This window comes from Felis catus, chromosome D3, assembly GCF_018350175.1.
Source record: "Felis catus isolate Fca126 chromosome D3, F.catus_Fca126_mat1.0, whole genome shotgun sequence".
Classification (NCBI taxonomy): domain Eukaryota; kingdom Metazoa; phylum Chordata; class Mammalia; order Carnivora; family Felidae; genus Felis; species Felis catus.
In genome coordinates, this window is record NC_058379.1 from 8,124,305 (window position 1) to 8,151,890 (window position 27,586).

The 27,586-nt window shown below is 47.8% G+C and overlaps 2 protein-coding genes across 7 annotated transcripts in view; one reads left to right on the forward strand and one right to left on the reverse strand.

The window, feature by feature from the left end:
• Positions 1-6,808, forward strand: part of CAMKK2 (calcium/calmodulin dependent protein kinase kinase 2) — a 47,647-nt gene extending 40,839 nt beyond the window's left edge. For 2 of the 5 annotated variants that reach the window (XM_023241394.2, XM_023241395.2), the window contains 3 exons: positions 209-309; positions 816-858; positions 3,702-6,808. In XM_023241394.2, coding sequence (XP_023097162.1) covers positions 209-309; positions 816-858; positions 3,702-3,866 — 309 coding nt within the window. In that variant the 3' untranslated portion in view covers positions 3,867-6,808. The remainder of the gene's footprint in view (positions 1-208; positions 310-815; positions 859-3,701) is intronic. The other 3 variants (XM_023241396.2, XM_023241398.2, XM_023241397.2) reach the window with 2 other exon arrangements.
• A 2,008-nt stretch (positions 6,809-8,816) lies between these two features.
• On the reverse strand, positions 8,817-27,554 carry P2RX4 (purinergic receptor P2X 4). 2 transcript variants are annotated; one of them, XM_023241408.2, is made up of 12 exons: positions 27,421-27,554; positions 22,965-23,112; positions 18,332-18,403; positions 18,168-18,240; positions 17,658-17,754; positions 13,710-13,790; positions 13,466-13,607; positions 13,231-13,367; positions 10,573-10,666; positions 10,346-10,411; positions 9,919-10,014; positions 8,817-9,350 (listed from the first exon to the last, which is right to left on the reverse strand). In XM_023241408.2, exons 1-12 carry the CDS (start codon positions 27,552-27,554, stop codon positions 9,324-9,326), a joined length of 1,167 nt encoding a protein of 388 aa, XP_023097176.1. In that variant the 3' UTR covers positions 8,817-9,323. The 2 variants fall into 2 exon arrangements, with proteins under 2 accessions (XP_023097176.1, XP_023097177.1); XM_023241409.2 differs by lacking the exon at positions 27,421-27,554 and adding an exon at positions 27,302-27,399.
• Between the last annotated feature and the right edge of the window lie 32 nt (positions 27,555-27,586).

Here is a 27,586-nt window from a genome sequence, read left to right on the forward strand (position 1 = left end):
AGATTTGATGATGGCTTTGGCTTTTGTGTCCTGGGTGGGAGGGATGCTGCCCAGGGTGTTTCAAAGGCCAGTCACCAGCCACAAGCCCTGGGAGCTGTTGGGGGCTGGGAGAGAAAGGAAGAGGGAGCTAGCACCTGGGGGGTGGCACAAGGGAGGCTGTTGCCTGGAGTCTCCCCCAGGTGGCCCAGCTTCCTCCTCTCTCCTTCAGATCCTGGTGAAGACCATGATACGGAAACGCTCCTTTGGGAACCCGTTTGAGGGCAGCCGGCGGGAGGAGCGCTCATTGTCAGCGCCTGGAAACCTGCTTACGTGAGTATCCACCCTGAGTATCCACCCGCCTTCCTGTGGGGTGGGGAGCCGGAGGGCAGCCTTGCCCAGCCCCCTCTGCCTGGGCCCATCCCTGGAACGACTCAGACCAGACCTTCCAGGAAATCAGAGAAGCTGCTGGGTTTGGGTTTGCCCCACCCCAGGCTCAGCCCACCTCCTTTTGCTGACTGCTAACCCACACTGGAGTTATACCTTTCTCAGGGAGACTTGCATAACTGGGGGAACCTCTTGACAATCAGAAAGTGTTTTTGTGGCCCAGAAGCATGCATGCTTGATGGTGGGATTATCAGCCCTGTGGTGGACGAGCAAGCCCTCTCTCTCATGTGACCCAGTGTGTCACAGCAGAGATGCCCTGCTCAATATCCCCCTGGCAGCAGCTTTGTGAAGCTGGTGTTTGGGGTCTGAGTGTCTCTGGGGTGGGGGACAGGCATCTCATAGATCCCGTGTCCCTTCTCACTTCCCTTTTCCCTCCCCTCTGGCCATTCCAGCAAAAAACCAACCAGGGAGTGTGAGCCCCTGTCTGAGCCCAAGGTAATGCCTGCCTGCCTGCGCTGTAGCCTCTGCCGGAGCCTGGGGGCGGGGGCAGCTGCAGAGTGCGGGGCACCCCTACCCAGGCGGAGGCTCTTTCCAGCTTGGGCTGTGTGCCCAGGCTCACCTTGGGCCTCGGGACCTAGGATAAAAACAAGGGTCATCCAGGGGCTTGGACCCGACGGCGGGTCGTGCATGTGGGCTGGGCTGCGGGTGCATGGCGCTCCACCCGGAATGCCTGTGAATTCACCCAGGTCTCATGACCCAGTCTGGTACCCACACGTTCTCAGTGCACGTCAACGGCATTGAAGCTGCGTCGCAGGGTCCCATGGCTGCCCCTGCTCTGGGTCCATGTGGTCAGAGCTTAGATCAGGCATGCTATGCTCTGGGGCTGTCCAGCATCTACCCTTTCTTCTCCGATGGGTTAGGACCTAGAAAATAAGCCCTCTTCCAGCCTGCTGCAAATCCTTGTGAGAGTCCTCTGTCCCCTGGGTGGATCTGAACCTTTTCCCTTTTGGCCATCCGTCTTCTAAACACATAGTCTTGTCAGCATTACCCCACCTCCCAGGGCAGGTGAGAATTTTTGTCCCTGTGCACTGAGACGGTCCACACTCAGCACCCCTGCTGCCTCTCACCCTGCTAGTGCCTGTGGCAAGATAGAAATTCCAGTGTTCTTTCCTTTGAGTTCCACTCACTACCTCATTCTCAACTGGGAGCTCCAGGTCAATAACTGGAAAGCCATTTTTGTGTTTTAAGAGCAGCTTTATTGAGATATAATTCACATAGTACACATTTCACCCATTTAGAGTGTATGATTCAGTAGTTTTTAATATATTCACAGGGCTCTACAACCAACACCACAATCAATTTGAGAACATTTTCATGAGCCCCGGAAGAAACCCTGCACCCTTAGCTATCACCACTAGCTCCCCATTCCCAGCCAGTGCTAATCTACTCTCAGTTTCTATGGAGGTGCCTATTCTAGACATTTCACATCAATGGAATCGTACAGTATGTGACCTTTTGTGTCTGCCTTTTCTCACTCGGCGTCATTTTTCAAGGTTCAGCAGGTGTCGGTGCTTCATTCCTTTTTATGGTCAAATTCTATTCCATTGTATGGATAGGCCACATTTTATACATCCCTTCATTAAGTGATGGACACTGTTCCCATTTTGGCTCTCAAAGTGAATGCTGCTATGGCCATTCACATACAAGCAGCAGCCATTTGTGTTTGGTGAGATGGAATGACCTGTGTCACAGGAGTCAAGGGCTTATATAGGCATGCAGCGGACTGTTTACGCTCCGGGAAAGCGGCAGTTAGCAACCAGCCGGTTGTTGGCAGCCTGAGACTGCCTCCTCCCTGCTAGGTTGGTCCCCAGTTCTCTGCTGCCAGATGACAGGGTGGCCCTGTCTACTCTTTGACCTGCCATGGTGACAGAGAGTGGAAGCCTAATGAGCAGGCTTTTTTTTTTTTTTTTTTTTTTTTAAGTAGGCTTCACGCATACGTGGGGCTTGAACTCACAACCTTGAGATCAGGAGTCGCATGCTCTACGGACTGAACCAGCCAGGTCTTTTTCTTCTCAACCTGAAGTGTTAGGGTTGACCTCCCATCTGTGTGCAAGTCTGTCATTCATTATTTTCAGTGAGCTCAAAATCACAAGATACCAACAGACTGAGATTGGCCCAGAGGGTTTTAGTTCCCCTTTATTCCCTCACCTGCAGTCCCAGTAGCACCTGGGCATTACCTGCTCTTGCCCTCAGCCTGCTGGTGGGATGCTTCGATTGTCCAGATGACCCAGCACTCGAGTTCATAGGGCTTATTCAGGTGTTGGAGGCCTGGGGCCCAAGGCCTGCAGCCGACCATCTAAACTAAAAGCCAGCTGGACCAAGCAGTGCTTCTAGGGCAGAAGTGAAGGACCTGATTTGACATCTAGTTACCGCTTTCTTCCCTGGAGATTTGACCCCCTCTTCTGTGGCAGAAACATAAAAAGCCAATGAGCTTGCCTTTTAAACAAAGAGATGTTTCTTCCTAGGAATGTACAGACATCACGCTTTTCTCTTCCCTTGTGCAGGGACAGAGTTTCCCTCCTGGCCAGGGGCATACAGCAGATGTTAGTTAGTCCAATGTGGCAAGCCCAGTGGCTTCCCTTAGATGGGGCTGTCATCGCTTGCTGGTGGCAAGGGATTCAGCCTTCTCCTCAGGGATTTTCATTCCCAGCTCCCATAATAGCCCAGTCTGTCCCCCGGGCAGGTCTAGCTTCAGGATATGGGCTCTCAGGGGCACAGGGATGCCTTTCCTCCTTGGTCTCTTCTGCTCTGATCACTCACATCACCAAGAGGAGGGGCCTTCTCTCCATCCAAGGTGTCTCTTGGGCCTGTGTGCGGGGGGCAGTTCTCTTGACCACCATTTGCAGACATATGCAGGTTGGCCTGCTTGCTGCCCCTCAAGAAGCTCACCTTCAGGTGACTGAAGAATCTTCAATCTTAGCGTAAAGAAGTAAGGTTGAGGTGGGGTGGGGGACCCATCAAGATCTCTAAAAAAACCCCGTGGACAGGCCCCAAAGCTGGCGGCACACTACTCACTTGGGATGATTTGAGGTGTTACAGGGATAGGTTCGCATCTATTTTTATATGGTTCCTTTCTATTTTTAGCAAATGATGCTGCTTTTCCATTCACAGAGGGGGTTACAGAGTCTCCTTTGAAACTTTTATATAGGCAAGAAAAGGGGAGAGCATCTAGAAGGAAAAGCCAAGTCAATGACGTTCCAGGTGGTGTGGGAACGTGGGAGACGCCGGTCAGGCCACGGCAGCCTTGCCTTAACGTGGGTTTTCTGTTCGGTGAGCAGGAAGCAAGGCAGCGAAGACAGCCTCCGGGGCCCCGACCCGCCCCCCGTGGGGGAGGAGGAAGTGCTCTTGTGAAAGGCGGTCCCCGCGCCGAGAGTTGGGGGGCCCCGGCCCCCGGCCCCCGCGCACGCATGCATCCTCTGCGGCCCGACGAGGCGATGGAGTAGCTGCCCGGACGCGCGACCTCGCATGCAGGCTGCACCCTGCGTTTCCATAGCAGCATGTCCTACGGAAACCCAGCACGTGTGTAGAGCCTTGACCGTCATCTCTGGTGTTTGTTTTGTTTTTTTTTTTTTTCCTTCCTTTGTTGTTTTAAAGGGGACAAAAAAAAAAAAGACTTGACTCCATGACATCGACCTTGGCCGCTGGCTGGCTGAACGGGCAGGTGTGAGGAGTTGCAGACCCAAAGCCACATGCATTTTGGGACAATTGCTTTTTAAAACGTTTTTATGCCAAAAATCTTTCATTGTGAACTCAGAACCATGTCAGATATACCAAGTGAATGTGTGGGGTTTGAAAATCATGAAAAACTGGCAGAAAACTCTGGCGGTGTGGGCTGAGACCACAGAGTTAGTTGCTGCGTTTGAAAGGGAGAGGAAGAGGGGGTGTGATTCCTCCTACAAACCCTGAAACCCCCGAACTCCAAGCCAGTTGGCACCTTCCAGGACTGTGGACTCACGGAGTCAGAGCAGGGCCAGCCCTCAGTAGCTGCAGGGAGCTTCGATGCAACTTATTTGTAAGAAGGACTTTAAATTTTTTTATGGGTGGAATTGTAGTCAGGAAAAGGGAAAGGGCTTGAAGCTTAATTGCTTCACAAAGGGGGATTTTCCACCCCCAGAAGGGTAGTCTGTGCTTGTTTGGGGAGAGGGGAAAGGGTTCACCTAAAGGACTGATGGTCACAGCAGGTTTCTGAAATAGTTAACTGAGCTCTGGTAAATCTCTTGTTAAATTACAAAAACTTCAGGGTGAAATCCTACACTTCCATGTACATTACATGGCTTAAGAGTAAACAAAATATTTTCAATTCTCTAACAAGACTGAACTCTAGAGTAGTTCAGGGGTCATTTTGAGCTTCCAGGATATGTTCCCCGGCTTCAGGCATGTTAGATCCCAGTTAGAGCCTCTGCCTGTATATTAGCAGTTTAGCTTGTTGGTAACTTGTGTATTCTAGAGACGCCAAGGTTCTGTTTTCTTAAATACTAGCTGATTGTTGTAGTCCGTGAAACACTTAGTTTCTGGGGGGCCAGTTATGAAATACTTTGATTCTCATCCTGACAGGCAAAGTTCTATTAGGATCTACCCAATCACTCTGGGGCACCCTTTTAGAGAAGATTGTTGACACCCAGAGCAGTCCTCAGGGTCCACGAGGACCAGGGCTTGGCACAGGGAGTTCTGTTTTGTAGCCAGAAGTCCAGAGAGAAAAGGTTTACCTTTTTGACTTCCAACTAATACTGGGAACTTTCATTGCTATTCAAGTGCAACTTTTTCCAGAGCCAGACACGGGTGAGTGTGAAGTTCAAGGGGGAGGAAAACTAGAAGGCCTTTGCCCTGGGAAATTCCCAGTGCTTTGTGGACTCTGGCTTGGGGGAAATAGTGTCAGTAACTGGGTCCAGAGGCCATGCTTTTCTGTAGTTTCTGTCTGATCATTATTGGTAGGAGGACTTCTTGGAGAGAGACAGTGAAGCAAGGCCTTCCTGCCCTTGCCTGGTTTATTCACGGAACCTGAGTGTTACTGGCTTCCACAGATCTTCGTAAGCTCTTGAGTGTCATTTATTTAGCCAGACTTTTCTTGATATCTTGTAAACGATACAGAATTAGGGAATGCTGGTTTCTAAGAGCAAAGGACACCCATCAGATGAAGGGTTGTCTGGCCTGCTTACTTTCTTTTTTGTAACCTGGTACTTCCTCTCGCATTCCTGCGCTTGTTTATATATATGGGCAACACCCCTTCTGGGAGCAGATGGGGTCTGGTTAGTTTGCAGTAAGCACCTTGCGGTAGTTATAGTTAAAGTCACCCTGTCCTAGGTCCCAGCCTGTCTGTGTGGACTCTGGCCTGGCCGAGTGGCTTGCCCAGGGAGGGTGGGCAGCATATGGAGCTTCTGCGTTCTAGAACTTCTGTGTTTATACAGCTGCATCAGGCAAGACTGTTTCTTCCACCATGAAACAACCCATGTCGGATTTCCTCCTATGGGTAATGTCGGCTGTTTAGGCGGGTGGGTGGGGGGGAGGCCCGTATTCATAACTTTTTTTTTTTTCCAAAGAATCACCAAAGAAAGCTGTGGGAAGGAATCACTACCCCCAGAAAGTATAAGCAGAGGGCCGTACCATAAAGTGTAGAGCTACCATTCTCTCAGAGCACAAACATTGATTTTTCAGAAGCCGGCTCTGTCAGGAAAGGGGAGAAGCTGTCACGGGCAGCTTTTCTAGGTGAGCCAAAGGATGCCCTATCAGTTTCTTCCATTGCTGGCTCATCCATGGGACCAATTTGGTATAAGCAACCTGGGCCCTTGTGCTAGTTCTTGCTCCTTCTTCCTCTGCCCTGCTCCACAGCCCCCGTCTCTTCCGCAGGCTTACCAGGGGCTTGAAGAAAGCCTTAGCTAGCCCCTCATTGGCTCTGGGGGCTGGAGAGGCTGGCTTCCCAGGGTCTGGCCTTTCCTGTGAGTTAGGGCTCCCATCCTAAAAGCCCTTTTGGAACAAGGAGGCGAATACCTGAGCATTTGGACACACAGGCTCAACCTATTGCTCTCACTCATCTTCCAAAGGGGAGCTTTGCGTTGCTGGGCGAGGAAGAACCATGACCTCCACTTGCTTCCAAGGTGCTAGGGAATGTTTCCAGGTCGTCGGTTCCCATCCTCTTCACAGCTTTATGGGCCGAGTTCTGTGGGACTGCTGAGTTTTCTATTCTGTTTGATTTAATGCCCGATGCTTCTGTTTTATTCCTGATCCTTTCTACTATGCATTTTCCTTTTATCAGGTGTACAAAGTTAAATACTGTGTATTTATCACTTAAAAAGTACATGAACTTAAGAGAAAAATAAGCCTTTGGTGTTTTTTCCACAGATGTTTAAGCTTCTCTGTAAACTTGAAATAAACAGCAAAATGGTGCAAAGCCTGGGCCTTTGGGGGATATTTTTGTTGGTTGTTGTTTACAGGTGTCTCTAGGACATCGTCTTTATGGGTGTTTTCCTTCCTTAGGCTATGAGATCAAATGCCCAAGCCAGGGCTAATGTGTTCAGCATTACATTATTCATGCCCAGTATAACCATCTCCTAGTATCCCGCTACTGAAAGTGTGGTCCCTGGGCCAGGAGCATCCGCATCTCCTGAGAGTGCTTTGGAAATGCAAATTCCCAGGCCCCACTTAAACAAGATACCCGGGTGACTCGTGTGCACGCTAAAGTCTGAGAAGTACTGCTCTAGCAGGCTAGATTCTCCCAGTGGAGACGAACCAGATGAACAGCTCTGGGAGCCGCATTAATTGCACACAGAACACTGTCCTGTGAGCAGGCAGGTTACAGGACACATCACCCCGCGAGGTAGGTATTTAGCCCGTTTTATGGATCATCACCTGTAAAGTGAGGCTCAGAAATTTACTTAAGTCTGTTGTCTGAAGGCTTTGTCAGCAAATTCAGCGTTCTACAGAACCTGGACAGTTGCCGGTTCTCGTGGTGTCTGGAGACTGTTTCAGAACTGATGCTTCCTCCAGACTAGAGGCTGGGGGTTCCCTGTACTCCAAACATGAAGTGAGCCCAGAGCATTGCTTCACTGGCTTTGAACCTCGGTTTTCTGTCATGAAGGGATGGCAAATAAGTTCTGAAAACTTCCTGTTCTATTGCTGCAGAACTGTGATTATTGGAATATGGGGTCTTTAAGAGCAGGTGTTCCTATTCAAAGACCCCACTGAGAATCTGATGAAAGCTAAAAACAATGCACACAGGTGCATCCCTTTGCTGAGTTTTAAGGGTTCCTGAGACTCCTGAAAGTCCATCCACGAGTGCAAGGTGAAGCAGCAGCACCAGGGAGTGCCAGCACGTGGGAATATAGCTGAATACAAGATGCCTGGTGAGTAAAATAAGCAATCCCTCCCCCACCCTTCACCCCAGCTGGCTGTAGCGTTCCATCTGAGCTGAGGCCGAAAGAAGTGGCCCCCAGTCCAGAAACTCCGTTCTTAGCCTGCGAGATGAGAAGCCATCCCTAAAACGTCCACTTCCATTTGATCCATGTGTTCAGGCAGGCGTTGTTTTCAAAGAGGCAGCACGAACCAGAGCTTTTTATTCAAAGGGGTTCGGTAAACTTCCCCCCCCCCCGCCCCCAAAGCAAGAAAAGCCCAGGTTTTATGCAGCAGAAGCAGGCACTTCTAAAATAAACGTTCCCTTCAGTACTTGGAAATGAATTCGTGATTGGGGGGGGAGGGGCAAGCAGCTTTCTTTAAGGAGATCCTGAAGACTCCATGCAGAATTAAGTTGGTGTGAAGGCGAAGCTAGAAATAACTTCATTAACATTTCAAACAAGGTAGGTGTAGGTGGTGCTGCTTGTGGTTGGAGACTTCTGGAAAGCAAATGGGGAGGGGACAGGATAAGCCATGTTCTTGTTACTTAAAATTGTGTCCCCCATAGTGCAGGACCACAGTTTTATGTAAAAAAACACATGCACATGTAAGACTAGTCACCACAAGGGGGCACCTGGATGGCTCAGCCGGTTAAATGTCCGACCTCAGCTCAGGGCATGATCTCACGGTTTGTGAGTTCGAGCCCCTCGTGAGGCTCTGTGCTGACAGCTCAGAGCCTGCTTCAGATTCTGTGTCTCCCTCTCTCTCTGCCCTTCCCCTGCTCATGCTCTGTCTCTCTCTGTCTCAAAAATAAATAAAAACATTAAAAAAAAAAAGACAGTCACCACAGGACAAAATCTTGTAAATTCTGTAGGAACACAGCCTTACAAATATCAAGATGCCGAGGCCTTCAAGAGAAGGTCGAAGTCGGGGAAGATGCCTAAAGCCCCAACAACAGACTGTTTCAGGAAGCTTTTTCTGAACATGGTGAGCTGTGACAACAAATGGGTTTAGTGGTCGAAGTCAAAGGGAAGAGAGGAAAGTTCTAGTTCATGCTATGAGAACAAAGATTGAGAAAATCGTTTTAATGTTTGGTCCTTGATCACCTCGACATGCCTCTTCTCAAGGAGACGTGCTAACTCTGTCCCATGACAGTATGGATTGGGGGGAGGAAGAGTGGACCGGGTGACCAAGAGCCAGTGACCACACCCAGGTGCCCTTCCTTCCCTTATAAAGTGCTTGAACAGAGCTGCTGGGCCCCAGCTGGACCGGTCTCACAGTGGCCTGGAGACTGGAGCCCCTGAGGAAGGCTGGCCCTGCCCAGCAGCAGCAGTAGGGCCAGAGCCCTTAGGCCAGAGGTCGCCCCAACAACCCCACATTGAGGTGACCCACTGTGCAGGGTGGTTTACTACACACGCCCTACACACAAAACACGGGAGCAGCTGGGCAACCATGAAGTTCTTGTGCAGTGGAGATGGACTCAGAGTCTGGAACTTTCTCTGGGGTGACAATGGCAGCCTTTTCTCCCTCCTCGCTGTGCTCTGATGAGGGCCATGGGGAGCCCAGGTGTGGAGGCATCACTGGTCCATCTCACTGCCAAGCCCCTGCAAAGAAAGGTATGCTTATCGTTGACTGATACGCTTCTGGATAGATGTATAGACACCATGGGCTGCCCATAGGCAAGCCTGGGCCACTTGGGGCAGGCGAGAGCCAGGCACTCACCCTGAGAACTTTGGGCAGCCCTTCACAACTGTACATACTCAGCTTAGCCCGGTGCATGGGTTCTCAAAAAGCATGTTACCCAACCCCTCTTGCTATGTGAGGCAAGTTTAAGGAGTGTGTGGACATAGATTTTGTCATCATATTCATGATTATAAGTAACCTGAGATGTCACTAATTAAAATGAGGCTAGATTTTACAGAGTGAGCCCGTTTGAAGAAAAGTATGAAGTGAATACTAGTACAGATGGTCTAGAAATGGAGCGGAGGATGAGGGTAGTGAGCAGTGTGCCGCTGCCTGGGGTGACCACATGTCTAAGGAGTGCCACCTTTGCACCCGGGTCTCCCCCCAGATGGCCCAGCGCCCCAGGTGCTCACCACTGGCACAAAAAAGAGGCAGAGGTGGCAAGGTGCTTGGACCTTCCTGCCTGCTGGAGGTCAGGAGGCGGCCTACCTGCTCGTAATCCTCCACATACTTGTATTTCTTCTCCCGGTAGTAGTATCTTTTCTTCATGCAGTAGAGGACTATGACGTCACACAGCACTGTCGCCTGAGTGCAGCACAGGGCGAGAAAGAGCGAGCCAGGATGCTTCAGCCCCTGTTATTCTATGCATGCCCCTTCCCACAAAGCCTGGAATCTTTCAAGGATAGAAAGGGCAAGGCTCCACCTCTCAGGAGAAGGCAAGGCCCCGAGGGCCATGGTCTTGGAGAAGGGAAGGGGAGGTGGGGTTGGGGGCAAGGGCAAGAAACTTGGAGGGTTGATTCCAGAAACAAGTGTCAAGGGTAGGAACCAGGATGCCAGTGAAGGGTCTCACCTCACTGTGCTAACTACTGCTGAGGAGGGCGGGCAGCTGGGGGGGGGGGCGGTCTAAGTCACTCACCACCCCTAAGAGCGCCAAACCCGAGCCAATGTTGATCATGGTGGGAATGATGTCAAATTTCCCAGCCTACAAATGACCGAAGAAAAGGACAAAGTTGTGAGAGAGGTGGGCAAGAGCAGATAAGAGGTGGGGAGAGGGCCCGTGGACCCTGGCGAACCCAGAAGCCCGGGGTTCAGAACTCGGAAGCTCTGAACCAGAGCCCCAAGAGAAGCCGGCAGCCAGGCTACCTTTCCGAACACTATGATGTCGAAGCGGATGCCGTAGGCCTTGATGAGCGTGCGGTGCTCGGCGCCAGTCGGGTCACTGTAGTACTTGGCAAACCTAGGGAAAGGGGGACATCAGAGCAGAAATCCCGAGGCCCTCGGGAGCCGGCACTGCCTGCTGGACAGATGATACCTGAGCACCTCAGGGCCTCTCCCGGCTAATGTGGGTTGCACAGGAAGTGGGCTGGGCTGTTGGCAGGAGGATGCCAGGGCCCTTGGGGCACCAGAACTACTCTATCATCACTGTCCCCTCCTACGGTGGAGCTGGAACCTCATGCTCTGAACCTCCTTGACACAGCAGAACCACCTGCCTCTCTCAAGGAGATCCTGGTCACCGACAGCATGTGGCCGGCCAGCAGCTAGCCCTAGGACTGCCTTGTGGGTAGGGGCATGGAGCTGGCCATGAAACTCCACAAAACTCACAGAATCAGTGCTGGACATTTTTTTTTTTAAAGAACTACTGACCCATCGATGGATAAATGAGTAAATAAAATGTGGTATATCCACATAATGGAATATTCTTTGGCCATAAAGAGAGATAAAGTAATGACAAATGTACAATATGGATGAACCTTGGAAAAAAACATGATGCTGAGTGAAAGAAGCCAGTCACAGAAATCCATATAGTGTGTGATTCCATTTATGCAAATCCAGAGAGAAAGGAAGCAGATGGTGGTTGACAGGGACTGAGGTAGATGGGAAGATACAGGTGATGGCCGAAGGGGTTTCGCACTGAGGGGATGAAAATGTTCTAAAATTACACCGAGAGTGCTACAACTCTGTGAATGAACTAAAAATGACGGAATCCCACACTTTACATGGATGAAGAGTGTTGTGTAAACTATATCTCAATAAAGCCATTAAAAAAAAAAACATACACATGGGGGAATGGTGGTAGTGGGGGGTCTGTTGAGCCATGATGCCATTTGCTGCCCGTGTTACACATATAGCACGTTGATTCAGAGAAGCCTAAACTCTTGGCCCATGATTAGTCTGGCCCACAACCTCTATGTCATGGTCAGGCCTGGGGAATTCAGGTGGGGCCTGGTGCTAGTGGAGGTCAGGGGATGGGTGTCTTTCTGGTGATGGTTCCCATCGGCTTCTCTCTGTTCTGAGGTTCTGACCCAAGCTTGAGGTTTTTCCACAATGGTTTCTAAACTGTGTAACAGTAGAGACAGCAACACAAATCTAATTCCTTTACTAGGGAAAAAAAATCCAAATATCTGCCCTAGTATCAGTGAGTCAGGTGGTTCAAAATGATAGCTGACTGTAATTCTGGAGGTTTCTGTGATCCCGTATTGGCTTGCACACGTCACCACTAGAGGGAGACAAGTGCAACACAAAAGCACCTCAGACCTATTCAGGTGGCCCCTTGTGGGGATGCTTTTTTTGAGTGGCAAAATGTGTGACAGATGCCACAAAGGGCACACAACAATGTACGTGGCTACGGGTCTGGTTGCCTCAGGAAACATGACCCTGGCCCCCTGGTCCTCCCATCAGATTACCAGCTGTACCGGGCTGAACACTGTCACCCAAGATTCGAATCCACCTGGAACATGTGAATGGGAAAAGGAAATAGGAAAATAGGGTCTTTGCAGCTGGAATTAGTTGAGATGAGGTTGGACTGGATTAGGGTGGACTTTGATTCAATATGACTGGTGACCTTGTAAGAAGAGAGGACACACGGGGATGCGCACAGAGGGAAGGCTGTGTGACAACAGCGGCAGAGGTGGGAGTGATGAGTCTATGAGTCAAGGAACACTGGGGAGCCCCCAGAACCTGGAAAAGGCAAAAAAAGGTAGCTGGCCTTGCTGACATCTTGATTTGGGGACTTTGGCCTCCACATCCATGAGAGAATAACTTCCTGTTGTTTCAAGCCACCCACCTTGTGGTAATTTGTTGTGGCAGTCTCAGGACATGAATACTTGGTACTTTCGGTAGGGAAGTACCAGCAAAGGCCTTTCCTGAGGCTTAAGCCTGTATCTCCTGCACCCTGGGCATTCCAAAGGCAGACGTGGGTCTTTGAGAAACTAATTCCTGGGTCAGGCCCCAGAGGTCTTCAGACTGGAGGATCACAAGCTCACCCACTCCTCAAAATCAGTGAGCAGGGGTCCTAGGAGGCTGGCCCAAGGGAGCTCAAGCAGCCAGCCTCTCTGGGCTACTCTGAAAATTGTATCAACATGATTTTTTTTTTTTTATGTTTATTTTTGAGACAGAGACAGAGTTGGAGCAGGGGAGGGGCAGAGAGAGAGGGAGACACAGAATCTGAATCGGGCTCCAGGCTCCGAGCTGTCAGCACAGAGCGTGACAGAGGGCTTGATCTCAACAGACTGCAAAATCATGACTTGAGCTGAAGTCGGACTCTTAACCGACTGAGCCACCCAGGCGCCCCTCAACATGATTTCTGAAGTAAGAAGGGGCACAGGAGGCTCTCACGGGCCAGGATACTGTGGGCACAAGATCTACTAGGAACACTCTGGTACATACCTCTCCACCTGCCCTCAGAGGCTGCCTGAGTGCTGGTCTTTGGTGGGCACGGACACCCCCGCTGGGGAGTGATCCAGGCACTGTCGCCCCCCCACCCCCCAACACAAGAGAACCAGGCCCCAAGCTCACGCCTACCTGAAATTGTAGCCGGGGGACACATTGTGGTCCACATCCCGGGTGTCCAGGCGGCGGAAGGAGTACCTGGGCAAGCAGAGGGAGGCGGTTCTGTCCAGGTTGCAATCCCAGTTGATCTGGATACCCATGATACCTCCCTGCAGGTTGTGAGCAGAGACAGCAAGCTTTCCTCGGGCCCATTCTAGAACAAGATGCGTTAAAGGCTGTGTCAGAAAAGCCAGGGGCCTCTGCCTACCTCAATGGCCATGTCCTGGAAGCTGTGCCCTGCATTCTCCACTATTTTGCCAAGACGGAATATGGGGCAGAAGGGATCTGTTATGGCATCATAAATGCACGATTTGAGGTAGGTCGTGGTGATGTTGGGAAGAATATTCCTCCTAAAGTCAGGAGGAAGCAGAAATGAAGTGAGGGAAACCTCAAAGAGGAGCCAGAAGTTGCTCTAAGACACTGGTGAACTCACACAGCTGGCCGCCACTTACTTGCTGAAATTAAATTTGGGATACCAGATGTTGTTCTTAACCAAAAGAGTGAAGTTTTCTGCAGCCTTTAAAAAAGCAGGTCTGAAAAAGATAACGTAACATATTGTTAATAAAAGTACAAGTAGATGTATGCTCTCCTCCTTACGTAATATTTTTAAAAAGCACAGACACGTGTCCTACAATGTCATTTTGTCAAGAAAAAACATGATAACCTCTCGAGCATTTTCTACCATCCTCTGCATAAACACTAGGTTAACAGAGGAGGGTAAACTAAACCTTTCCTTTTCTTCCTGTCATGCCTCTTGCCGAAGGCAGTGGGCATTTAAGAGTTTGAAGAATAGCTAAGGAGAAAGGATGCCCGGTAGCTTCCCTTGAAATTATTCAGCCTGCAGCCGGTTTCGGGGTTTCAGGGTTTCAGAGTGAGCGCATCTCACTCAGGTGCCCTCGGGGGAATGCTCAACAGATCTGGTTTTACAAGTCCAAGCAAAGGTGAATTCACCAACAGGGTGGATCCTGATCTCATCGCAAAAGTACACAAAAATCACGTGTCTGCTGGCACTCTCTTCTTGGAAGTGCCACATCAGCTCCTGGCTGACAGGTACACGGTAAATCTGTCTCCAAGGGGACCCCGCTTCTTTGGTGCATCTCTACAGGAGAATCCAGTGCTGGGGGCAGACCCCTCTGTGGGGAAGGGCAGGGGGGGAGGGGGCAGGGGAGGCTTCCCTGATCCAGGTGGAATATTTGAGTTTATAAACAGTATCCATAGTCTTCTTAACCCTGAGACAGAAGCAAGTCCACACAGCAAAGACAGCTGAACCTGTCACCACTGATGCCAAGAAAGCCTTGACCAAGGTACTTCTCTCAGGGCTTCAAGTTCCCACATCCCTGTATCAAGAGGGATGGACTATATTAGGGTTTTTCAAACTATTGCCATTCTCTATACCATAGCTTTCCCCCCACATCTGTCTAACTCATATGTAAAACTTTTAACTTTTATTATTTTTTTAATTTTTTAAAAAATTTAATGAATTAATTTTATTTTAGAGAGAGAGAGAGCACACAAGTGGGGGAGAGGAGCAGAGGGAAGGGAGAGAGAGAGAAAGAGAGAAAGAGAAAGAGAATGAATGAGAATCCCAAGCAAGATCCATGCCTAGTGCAGAGCCCGATGCAGAGCACGATCCCAGGATTCTGGGGTCATGACCCAAGCTAAAATCAAGAATCAGTTGCCCAACTGACTGAGCCATCCAGGTGCCCCTAACTCACAGTTTAAAAAAAAAAAATGCTGGGGCGCCTGGGTGGCGCAGTCGGTTGAGCGTCCAACTTCAGCCAGGTCACGATCTCGCGGTCCGTGAGTTCGAGCCCCGCGTCAGGCTCTGGGCTGATGGCTCGGAGCCTGGAGCCTGTTTCCGATTCTGTGTCTCCCTCTCTCTCTGCCCCTCCCCCGTTCATGCTCTGTCTCTCTCTGTCCCAAAAATAAATAAATGTTGAAAAAAAAAATTAAAAAAAAAATGCAGGTGTAATCCACACAATATAAAATTAACCATTTTAAAGAGTTAATTCAGTGGCATTAAATACATTCACGATGTTGTGCAACTATCACACATCTAGTTCTAGAACATTTTTATCACCCCAAAGAGAAACTTTGTACCCATTAAGCACTAGTATCTATTCCCCCCACCCCCACGCCCTACCTACCCCCTGCCTTTGGGAACCACTAATCTACTTTTTGTCTCTCCAAATTTGTCTACTCTGGACATTTTATATAAACAGATTCATACAATATGTGGCCTTTTGTGTCTGGCTTCTTTCACTTAGCACCATGTTTTCTAGGTTCATCCACATTGTAGCATCTAGCGTTTCATTCTCTTTTTATGGCTGTGTCCTATTCCTTTGCATGGATGGACTGTAATCTGTTTATCTCTTTCTCTGATGGACATTTGTGTTGTTCCTGCCTTTAGGATCAACTGACTGTTTTTTACTGACATTCATTTTGAAATGAAACTTTCCATCATGACCATAAGAAGTATCATTTGCCTCAAGTCAGAGGTCATTGTTCAAATAAATATAATCATATCAAAACAGTATTACTAAAAGTTGTAGTTAAGGGGCACCTGGGGGGGCTCAGTTGGTTAAGCGTCCAACTCTTGATTTCGGCTCAGGTCATGAGATGGAGCCCTATGTCAGGCTCCGTGCCTAGAGTGAAGCCTGCTTGGAGTTCGTTCGTTCATTCTCATTCTCTCTCTCTGCCCCCCCCCCCCTCCACCGCCCCTCTCCCCTGCTTACACTATCTCTCTCTCTCTCTCTCAAAAAAAAAAAAAAAAGTTCTACTTAATATTACTGTTTGCCCAAGGTGCTGAATCTGGGGATTGTAATTTATGAGAAATGGAAATCAGCAAGTTCTAAAAGACACCCCAAACCAGGATTTCCTCCTTGATATAAGCTTAGAAGCTGAATAAGAATGGGAATGTCCTTCTCTTCATGTGACTCATGTTATTTCATGTTATCAGTGTATACTTAAAAATCATCCTCCACTCGATTAGATACATAACAGTGCTGTCCAATGAAAATATACTGAGACACAAATACAAGCCACCTTGCAATTTCAAGTGTCTAGTAGTCACATTAAAAAGTAAAAATAACAAGTGCAACTAACTTTTCTATAATAACCCAATATATCTGAAGTATTATTTCACCAGGTAAACATATCATATATATATGTATCATATATATATATATATGATATAAAGTATCATATATATATGTATATAGTATCATATATATGTATATAGTATCATATATGTAATATATATACATATAATTTGTTTCCCATAACGTCTTCAGGCTCTGGAGTACATTTTACACTGAGCATTTTGTTTGGTTCCAGACACCTTTTGAGTGCTCGACAGCCACCCATGGCCAGTAGCACGATGTTAGGGAGCACAGCTCCATAAGACCCTTTGCAGCTCAAAAATGCTAGGATTCATTTTCTTTTAGTATTTCCTTCCCTAGCCTGAGCTGCTGCCCTCGGCAATCTTGCAATCGGCACCTCTCAGCCGTTTCTTCCGTTGCAGTGTACCCCAGATGCGGTTAACGTGGCTGGCTCCCTGCCAGGCTTATCCAGGCCTCCGTCTGAACTCTGGGTCAGGAAGGCTGGAGTTGCAAGCAATTCTGAGAGCGTTACCTCTGACCCACCCAATCAAAGTGAGCAAATTACTATTGGGAAGAATGTTATTCTAGGGCAGCCCTGAGCCTGCTCTCCTTTATAAAACACACTACAGTGGACACTAATTATTTTCCTGCCCAGCATCTGTTCCCTTCTTTTCTGGTAATGATCCCCCAATTTCCTTTGGAAGCCACACCTCTCTACTCTCAGGCTATGTGATTTGGGTGGGAATGACTGCGCCCTAGCTCCAGAGGTGGGCAGGTGACCCAGGCCTGAGCTGATAAGCAAAATCCATGCCTCAGCTACAGTGATGGGTGGAGGGATGTGGCTGAAGATGTGATGATGGACAGGTCTAGAATCTTTATGGACAACCGGGCTGGGAGACTTGGGAGAATATAAGCCCAGAGATGCCTCCTAGGACTACACCACAGTCCTGCAAATGAAGCCAATATGGGGGAAGCAGAGTCAAAAGGTGGAAACTCTGAAGCTGTCCTTTGAGTCCCAGGTCTAGTCGTGCTGGGCTCTTCATAGTTAGTTGGACAGTAAACTGCCCCTGCCATGTGTGTGTCCTGCTTGAGGCACCGAGAACTGTTTCCTGTTAGTTACTTGCAACTGACAAAGTCCAAACATAGAAATAAATCATCTGCACTCTTCTCGCAAGTGACAAATGCTGTGGCCCGCCTTGCCATTGGTCCCGGCCCTGGGGAAGCCTGATTCCACAAAGGCACTAAGAGCACAACACACAGGCTTAACTCCCCTGCCGCCTTCCCTTGGGCAGGACTCACTCAGGCACATGTGTGTCATCTTCCACTGGACACCAGGCTGCCACCTCGCACGTCTTCACGGTCTCATTGAACAGCACGCATCTTCCTGTTGCAATTCCTGCAGGGGCAAGGGGCACCTATTTTCTACTTTTGCAAGGGAGAGAAGGGGAAGCACCGCCATAACATCCTGTGCAATTGATCTTGAGCTGTTCCAGTTACAGGCTTTATACAGTTTCCACAAATTAGAGGAAAACAGTTGCCTGAGTCCAGCAGCAAGGCTAGGGTGATGGCACAGGACAAGATCTGGGTGGCCTCTGGAGTATGGGTAACAGGTGAATGTCGAGAAGATCCTAAGAGCCTAATCGGTACACCAGGCTCACCCAAGGTCATATGAAGGACTGGGGAATATAGGGGATTTCTTCGTCCCGAACATCTCTCTGGGAGAGAAGCCCCACAGGGGAGGCAGTCTGGTCAGGGGCTGCCTTCCCCACGCTAAATGTCTACTGTGGGGTCACAGCCACGTGCTCATACCGTTGCTGTGGGTGCCTGAAGAGCCAGCAGCACAGTTGGCATCAGATTTACACACAGTGGTCTTATCTGGAAGCTGGAAAAAGAAGAAAGAGTGAAAACAAATTCCATGTAGTCAGTCAGGTGGGGGAGAGGGGCCTGAGGCTCTTTCCTGAGAAGCTGCCTACCTCAGGACAGAGGCCCTGGGTCTGGTTGACGGTGGTGATCATGTTGGTCATGATGAAGAGGGAGTTCTCCTCCTGCAGAGGGGGAAAGGGGGGAGAGAGCACCACTGTGTTACCTTCAGAGGAGTCAGGCCAAGCCATAAAGAAAGCCAGGTGTTCATTTAATAGGACAGTACCTTTCACTTCTCCCATATGTCATGCAGAAAACATTTTAAAAACTGATCTTTTGGGGCACCTGGGATTAAGCCACCGACTTCAGCTCAGGTCATGATTTCATGGCTTGTGAGTTCAAGCCCCACATCAGGCTCTCTGCTGTCAGCATAGAGACTGCTTCAGATCCTCTGTCCCCCGCCCTCCCAACTCTCTGCCCCTCCCTCCTGGGTACACTCTCCTTCTTTCTCCCTCTCTCTCAAAAATAAACACTAAAAATTAAAGAAACAAAAACAAAAAACAACCCTGATCTTTTTTTTTTTATATCTTGTTCTCTGAGAGTTTATAAGCTAACTGAAGACAGGATTCAAGTAAATACTTGTACCACAATCCCCCCTTATCTGCAAGGGGATAACGTTCCAAGACCCCTGGGGGATGCCTGAAAATGCAGATAGTACCCAACCCTCCATATACTGTGTTTTTTTCCAATGCAGACATACCTATGATAAAGTTACATTTTAAATTAGACATAGTAAGGGGCACCTGGGTGGTTCAGTCAGTTAGGTGTCCAACTTCAGCTTGGGTCATGGTCTCACAGTTTGTGAGTTCGAGCCCCGTGTCAGACTCTGTGCTGACAGCTCAGAGCCTGGACTCTGCTTCGGATTCTGTGTCTCCCTCTCTCTCTGCCCCACACCTGCTTGCACTCTGTGTGTGTGTCTCTCTCTCTCTCTCAAAAATAAACATTTAAAAAATAAATAAATAAATTAGACACAGTAAGAGATTAACAACAATAACTAATACTAAATAGGACAATTATAATAGTATACTATAATAAAAGGTATGTGAATTTAGTCTCTCTCTCTCTCTCTCTCTCAAAATACCTTACTGTACTATACTCACCCTTCTTTGGGTGATGATAAACTGCCTATGTGAAGACATGAAGTGAGGTGAATGTTTGAAGCATTGCGCTGCTACTGACTTGAGGTTATGTCAGGAGCACCATCTGCTTCCAGACTACGGCTGACCATGGGTAACTGAAACTGTGGACGGGCAGGGTGGGGTGGGGGGGGGCTACTGTTTATATGTGTTCATGGCAGAATTGTTCATAGTGACCCAGAGGTGGAAACACCCCAAGTATCTATTGACAGATGAATGGATAAACAGATTGTGGTTATCTATACCTACGTGTGTACCTACAATGGAATAGGACTCGGCCATAAAGAGGAATGAAGCACTCAAACAGGATACAACTGGGTGAACCTCAAAAACATGATGCTAAGTCAAAGAAGCCAGACACAAAAGGCCACATATTTTATGATTCTATGAAATTTCCATAGAGCCAGAAGGTAGGTGAGTGGGTATCTCAGAGGCAGGGGTAAAGTGGAGGGTAGGATGAGCAGTGACTGCTTAATGGGTATGGGGTCTCCTCTTGGGGTGATGAAAATGTTCTGGAACTAGAAGGAAGTTATAGGTGCATAATATCATGAAAGTACTAAATGCCATGGAATTTTTCAATCTGAAATAGCTAATATTATGACATGTGAATTTCACCTCAATGGAAAAAAATGTCTATAATCTGAAGTGGTTCCTTAATAAAGCTTGGCTTGTTAAGGGAAAAGAGCCAAAAAGTGCTCAAGACATCCTCTGCCAAACAGATTACCTCAGAGGTACAAAAACGCAAGGCCACCAAAGTCCCCAAATTTGGCTGGTTTTCTTTCCTAGCTGAAATTAAAATAAATAAATAAAATATTCTAGAGAAGATCAAATCAGGGTCAGCAATTGATACTTCTCCATTTGAGAAGGTTGTTTTTTCCTCCCAGGAATGTGCCAAAAGGTTGATTTACAGTTTCTGGAGAGGGAGCACCTGGGTGGCTCAGTCGGTTGAGCATCCAACTCCTTTTTTTTTTTTTTCCAATGTTTATTTCTGAGAGAGAGACAGAGCACAAGTTGGGGAGAGGCAGAGAGAGAAGGAGACACAGAATCCAAAGCAGGTTCCAGGTTCTGAGCTGTCAGCACAGAGTCTGACACGGGGCTTGAACTCACAAACTGTGAGACCATGACCTGAGCCACAGTCAGACGCTTAACTGACTGAGCCACCCAGGTGCCCCAAGCATCCAACTCTTTTTTTTTTTATTTTTTTTTAAATGTTTTTATTAATTTTTGAGACAGAGACAGAGCATCAGCAGGAGAGGGGCAGAGAGAGAAGGAGACACAGAATCTGAAGCAGGCTCCAGGCTCTGAGCTGTCAGCACAGAGCCTGATGCGGGGCTCAAACTCACAGACTGCGAGATCATGACCTGAGCTGAAGCTGGATGCTTAACCGACTGAGCCACCCAGGCACCCCCCACCAAGCATCCAACTCTTGATTTTGGCTCAGGTCATGATCTTGCAGTTTGTGGGTTCAAGCTCCACGCTGATAGTGCAGAGCCTGTTTGGGATTCTTTCTCTTTCTGCCCCTTCCCCCACCAAAATAAATAAATAAAACATTAAAAAAAAAAGATCAATATTTAGAAAACAAAAGTTTCTAGAGAACAATTCACTGGGGATGAGACTGAAGAATTGCTAAGGACCTTCCAACATAAGGAATAAAAGATGTCCAAAAATCCTAGTTGGACCTCCCCCTCACTGAACACTGGCATTCTAAAATGAAATACCAGAAGCTTTCTGTTAGTGTTTCGTACTCTGTGGAAGAGTGGAGTCAGTACCGGGAGCCATCTGGAGGATCAGGGTAACTCAGGGATCAAAATGTCTGTAGACCTCTCCACCCCCAGGTCTGACAAGGCGTTGGAAGCTCTGGGAATAGCTAGCATCTTCCAAAGAAAGATCTAGAACAAGCCAAGTTGGGAGACAAGGAAATGTCTTGAGGAAGCATGAAGATGTGGCATGATGCCCAAGGCTCTCCTGGCTTTTCTTTGTTTGATTTTTTTTGAGAGAGAGATGGAACATGAGGGAGCTCAGGCAGGGGAGGGGCAGAGAGAAAGAGGGAGACACACAATCCGAAGCAGGCTGACAGCTCAGAGCCCGATGTGGTTCTCGAACTCAATAACCATGAGATCATAACCTGAGTGTAAGTTGGAAACTTAACTGACTGAGCCATCCAGGCACCCCTATTTCTTTTTAAAAAAAATTTTTTTTCAACGTTTTTATTTATTTTTGGGACAGAGAGAGACAGAGCATGAACGGGGGAGGGGCAGAGAGAGAGGGAGACACAGAATCGGAAACAGGCTCCAGGCTCCAGGCTCCGAGCCATCAGCCCAGAGCCTGACGCGGGGCTCGAACTCACGGACCGCGAGATCGTGACCTGGCTGAAGTCGGACGCTCAACCGACTGCGCCACCCAGGCACCCCAGGCACCCCTATTTCTTATCTACTTTAAGCTCAGGGAAACTTCAGTCTGGAGATGAGCACTGCAAACAAATGTTTGTGGTCCATCCGCAAAGAAGCAGAGGGCATTGTGCAAGCTCATGAAGAGAGAGCACTGTGGGGCTCACGCAGCCCCCAGCCCAGAGTTGAGCTGGAAGGCAGAGCAGCTGCCTATTCCTTTCCACTGAGGGGCAGAAGCAGTGGGTCCACGGTCTTCCTTGGCCCCAGTAAACAGACTGGGTATGATGGTCCCCATGGCTTCACAGGAAGCAGAGGTCTCTCTGTTGACGCAGATGCATGCCAACAGGACCACCTGCCTCCAGCAAACTATGAATCCGCTGTTCCATTTGACCTTCATTGCTCATTAGCTTTGGTATTCTCTGGGCACCCCACAAAACCCTTCTCTTGAGAAGTCGGGGATGGGGGGAGGGAAATGAAGAAAGAGAGTTTCTCAACTCCTTGCTTCGCTCTGAGCCAGGAGCTGACAGCTTATTTGCATTTAGCCACCCCAGGACCCTAGCATATAAGGCATCTGGAGGGATATGTCAGGGTCTGGCCATGGACCACAGCCATTATCGTGGCTAAAGACAGTTAATACTTAACTTGGAGCTGTGTCAATTAACAGACTGGATACTAGGGTGCTGTATCACTTTCTTCCCTTACCTTTATTACTGACAAAATCCTATACGGGCATGTCTGTTTCCTTGTGGTTTGGCTTTGGTCTCGAACTGCTGATAAACTTTTTACACGGTCTGCAAAGGTTTACCTTGTGGATTTACAACAATAAAGCAAATACAAAGTGTGGAATGGTGGTATTTCCACCTGAATTTTTCCCAGGATTTAAAACATTTGCTTCTCTACCTTTCAGGGCCTGAGACAGGCCGAGCTGTCTGTGTTTAAGCCAACCATGAATTAGAGCTGAAGCAACCTAGCTGGTTGAATATTATTTATTTGACCCCAAGCCAGAAAGGGATCTGCCTGTGTTGCTTTCTTGGACTAAGAAAATCAGTCTGGGCATCAGTGATGTTAGAACTCGGCGAATCATTAATCAAGAGAGCAAAGTCAGTAAAGGGAAGGGAGCTAATGAGAAGCTTTAGTGTTAGAAGCCATGGTGGGAGGCATACCTGAGCTGGAATCACATAGTCCGCCACATCCCAGACCCGGAATCCAAGTGTAGAAGTGTTGGTTACAGTCACGCCTTTGGCTTTGGTAGTAACGGAGCTGACCACGGAGTCCATTTCCTGGTAGCCTTTTTCCCACACAAACACCCACCTACAAAATAAAACACTCCTCTTAAATTGCCATTAGGATTCAGTGACTTTGAATTGATACTAGGGAGTCTCTGATAGCCAGAGGCTGACAGTACAACATTAACTAATTATGCAAATTTGCAAAACTGTTTAACTTGGGGGGCTCTGCAAAATGGGCATATAGAACATAAATCACAGGGTGGTTTGTGGGAGATAAATGAGATGATGTAGGTAAAGCCCTTAGCACAGTGATCAGCACAAAGAAAGTACTCAATGAATGTCTTTATTTGACAAATATCTATAGTTGAGCACTTTCAATGCACTATGACCTGCAGAATCTCCAAAGCAATTATAAAAATTATGATAATAGTTACCATCTGGGTGTTTTCTAATCCAAGGTGCTAATCTAAGCTCTATATATTTATTAACTAATTTAATCCTAACCACTTTATAACCAGATATTATTCTCTATTTATTTTAAAATTTATTCTCTATTTATCTTAAAGTTTATTTATTTATTTTGAGAGAGTGAGAGTGTGTGTATGCATGAGCAGAGGAGCAGAGAGAGAGGGAGAGAGAGAATCCCAAGCAGCCTCCACACGTGGGGCTCTCTCTATCCCATGAACTGGGAGATTGTGACCCGAGCCAAAATCAAAAGTCAGACACTTAACCAACTGAGCCACCCAGGCACCCCTATTATTCTCCATTTTTACAGAGGAGGAAACTAAGACAGAGAGAGGTTAAGTCATTTGCCCAAGGTCACACAGTTAGTGAATGACAAAGTGAGGATCTGAACTCAAGTCTTTTGCCTCTGAAGCCTCTTTTCTTGTCCTGTATGCTATACTCCCTCCAGAAAAGAGAATCTCACTGTTAAAGTAACTTTTTATATTAGTTTCATACTTTTTCTCCAAGAATTCAGGTCCCATGTATGCTTCTCTTCTCTGGGGAGAATTGAGGGTGTTGCAACCAGCTTGAATAATTAAAGGAGGGCCTGGGTGGCTCAGCCATTTAAGCGTTGACTTTGGTTAGGTCATGATCTCATGGTTCATGAGGTCAAGCCCCGCATCAGGCTCTGCACTGACAGTTCGAAGCCTGCTTGGGATTCTCTCTCCCTCTCTCTGCCTCTTCCCCATCTGTATTCTCATTCTCTCTCTCTCTCTCTCTCTCTCTCTCTCTCTCTCTCTCTCCCTCTCAAATAAATAAACTTAAAAAAAATCTAAAGGCATTAGCACATAGTGGTTAGGACACTGGAACCTAGACTGAAGTCAGTGATCATGGTTCATTTCTAAGCTCTACCTTCACTAGGCATAACTTTGGCCTTTCTCTGTGCGTCAGTTTTTCCTATCAATAACATGGGAATGATAATAGGACTTCATAGGATAGTTGTGAGGTTAAATAAGTTAATGCATGTCAAATGTTTAGAACAATGTTTGTGTTGCCATCAAAAGGCTAAAATTGGCCATGATGGGAGGATTTACACCATGGAAGTTGGCTAATACTACAAGTGAGAACTCCTTTCCACCAGAGCTGTTATTAAACACCTACCAGCGACCATTATTGTTATTTTTTGTAGAATCAAGAAATGCTAGCATCCCTCTCCTCTCCTTATAAGCTCTAGCTGCTAAGACTCCAAAAAATCACTGGCTTTGGTTATTTATGGGTTTGGCTGGTCTGAGCAGTCTCCAAATTCATTGTTCAACCTAGAGGTAGGCTTTTCCCCAAACAAGTCCTTTTCTTCAAGTGTTCTAGGAATTTAGCTGCAATATAAGCTTTCATTTAATTCTACTGAGACACACAGAAGCTTATTTTACCACAGAGTACAGTGAGTTGCTAAATCAGAGACACATGGTTTCACACGAATCACTATGTGATTAACTACTGCCTCATCATGTGATAGATGACAGAATCAGATAACTGAGAAATCCATGTCCAGTCTAAGATGAATTGGCTTAGGAAGCTAAGAGATGAGTTAAAAAAAAAAAAAAAAGAAAAGAAAAAAAAAGAAAAATGCCTTTAATTTCCTGAGTCAGTTTTGATCATAGAAGATGGAAAAGCAAAACATTTACTGCTTTATAAATCCTCATGATCAAGGTAGCACACACTCTATGGGAACCTTGGAAAGCTGTGCTACCCAACAGAAATAGAACACAAGCTACATATGTAATGTAATTTCTAACAGCCATGTTAAAAAAGTAAAAAGTGTGGGACCCAAGGAATTTTACAAAAATCCCCTACCCCTGGACAAGCAGAGCAAGACTAACTCTATTTTGTGCTACACCCACCATCTCATGTATAACCCCCACATGACCTACTTATTGCTTAAGACATTCCCCCACCCTAGTCAAGCCGCTGAGCACACCCTTACTGGAAACCGGCTCATTTAGGAATGCGGAACCCCTAACCGCCAAATAAGTAAACCCCACCTTTTGCTCGCCAAACTTGCGCGCCAATTCTGACCAGAGTGATAGGCTAGTTCAAACAGTTACTATGGGGTAAATTGTAATTCAATTGGCCACCTGCGTGTGGACTGACACGAATATGCAACTTTCTGTGTGTGTTACAATCTCATTGGCCACTGGCCCCTATAAAACTGCTACCCCTCTTAACCTAGGGGTCCAAGTCCCTGCTCCCCTGTGTCGGGTATACTTGGGCCCAAGCTCGAGCTTGCAAATAAACCCTCGTGCGTTTGCATCGGTATCGGCTCCTTGGTGGTTTCTCGGATTCGAAATCGGGGGGTTTACAAAAGAAAAACAGGTAAAATTAATTATGATATATTTTATGTTACCCAATATATCCAAAATATTTTATCATGTTATCAATGTAAGATGTATTAATGTGATAGTTCACATCTTTATGGGCAGCTATAGACACTTTCTGTAGTCTAGAACTTTACAGATAACCTAAAGTAGATTTAAACTAATCCTCCCTTGAGGATCGAAAGCCAAGAGGAAAAAGCTGAGAGCTTTTGATTCTAAGTGCTTCCAGTCCAATCCAGCAATGTGAGTTTACTTAACCAGTTAGAAGCAGGTCTCAAAATTTAAGGTGCATCAACAATCACTGGGGGGCAAGGAGTTACTGGTGGTGGTATGTAATAAGACTTAATAAATCCAAACCTGGGAGTGGGCCAGGTGGTTCTGATGTAGAGCCCATATGTGGGAAACCATTTTATTGAATCCTGTCAGTGCTTACTGCTGCTCAGCTGACAGCTGTTAGAACCCATACCTAACAGCCAGATCATGTGAATTCCCAACAGCGGTGTTAACAGATTCCAAGCCCCACTCCAGGGTGGGGGATCTGTTACTTTTATACAGTTTCTCAGGTGAATCTTTCACAATCAGGTAGGTTTAGAAAACACTAGGACATTGGTTCTCAAACTTTGCTGCACATCAGAATCACGCTGGGAGTCAGTCATACTCCGTAGCAATGAAATCAGGTCTGGGGATGGGAGTCAGCAATCTGTATTTTTAAAAGGTTCCCAAAAGGTTCTAATGTGCAGCTGGGAACCACTGCATTAAGCCTTTCAAGAAAAGGAATGCCAGAGTAGATAACATGTCAGCTCAGCAGCTGTAGACGCTGTAACACCCAGGTGGACCTTGAAAGTGGGCCCTATTGGTAAGTTAATTTCTACCTCCTCTTTGAGTTTCATTAAATTGTAATGGATGCATTCAATTAAAATTAAGCACTTGGTGAGACTAGAAGGTGGCAGAGCACATGGAAGCATAAAAAGGGAGCACAGAGAATGATGAGGCTAAGTAAAGTACTTATACCAAAAACCCAAGCACTTCACAAAACAAAGGAACTGAAATGCTAAAATGCTTTTTAGAAGTGTGACCTCTTCACTCTCTTGGGTTACCACACGGTACTTAAAGGAAAGGACCGGAAGCCACAGACCCAAAAGGAACCAAATGGAAATCCCAAGTCTTGTTTTCTGTCAGCTGATCATTAGAATGGGAAGTGAAGTGCAAAGACTGAGCCATTTAGGACAAAGCACCCCCGCCGCCAAAGGACAACACGGAGCAAGTCAGAGAACAAGAAGCAGGAAGGATGAAGGTCTAGCCAGGCTTTGCCCTGAAAACACAACATCAAAGCTGTCTCCTGACTCAGAGCCCGGTCCCCCGGTGGCCAGGGTCCGGGGAGGGGTGTGTCACCCGTCTCGGGTCGCGCCCCCCCCCCCTCGCGGACAGCACCTGGAGGCCGCTCGAGGGGCTCACCGGGTGACCTAGGCCAGGAGGAGCAGGTGCACGGGCGGGACGCAGAAGGGGAGTTCCCGGCCGTCACGACACTCCTGACCCCGGGACCCCTCGGGGACAGCGCCTGCGGTCGCGCTCACCCGATGACGTAGGCCAGGATGAGCACCTGCACGGCCCGGTTCATGAGCCCCACTTTACGGCTGCGGATGAGCACGATGCGCGGCGTGTCGTACTCGAACAGGAAGGCGGCCAGCGCCGCGCAGCAGCCCGCCATGGCCCGCGCTGGCTGCCGTCCCGCCGCCCCAG

Bases quoted from the DNA above. Each gene is read 5' to 3' on its own strand.
- P2RX4 (XM_023241408.2), bottom strand. From the start codon at position 27,554: ATGGCGGGCTGCTGCGCGGCGCTGGCCGCCTTCCTGTTCGAGTACGAC. The intron at 13,791-17,657 runs GTGAGTCCTGCC...TATCTTTTTCAG, and splicing joins GATGACACACATGTGCCTGA to ACCTGCTTTTTTAAAGGCTG. The intron at 10,667-13,230 runs GTAGGCGTGAGC...CCCTTTCCCTAG, and splicing joins TCCCCCGGCTACAATTTCAG to GTTTGCCAAGTACTACAGTG.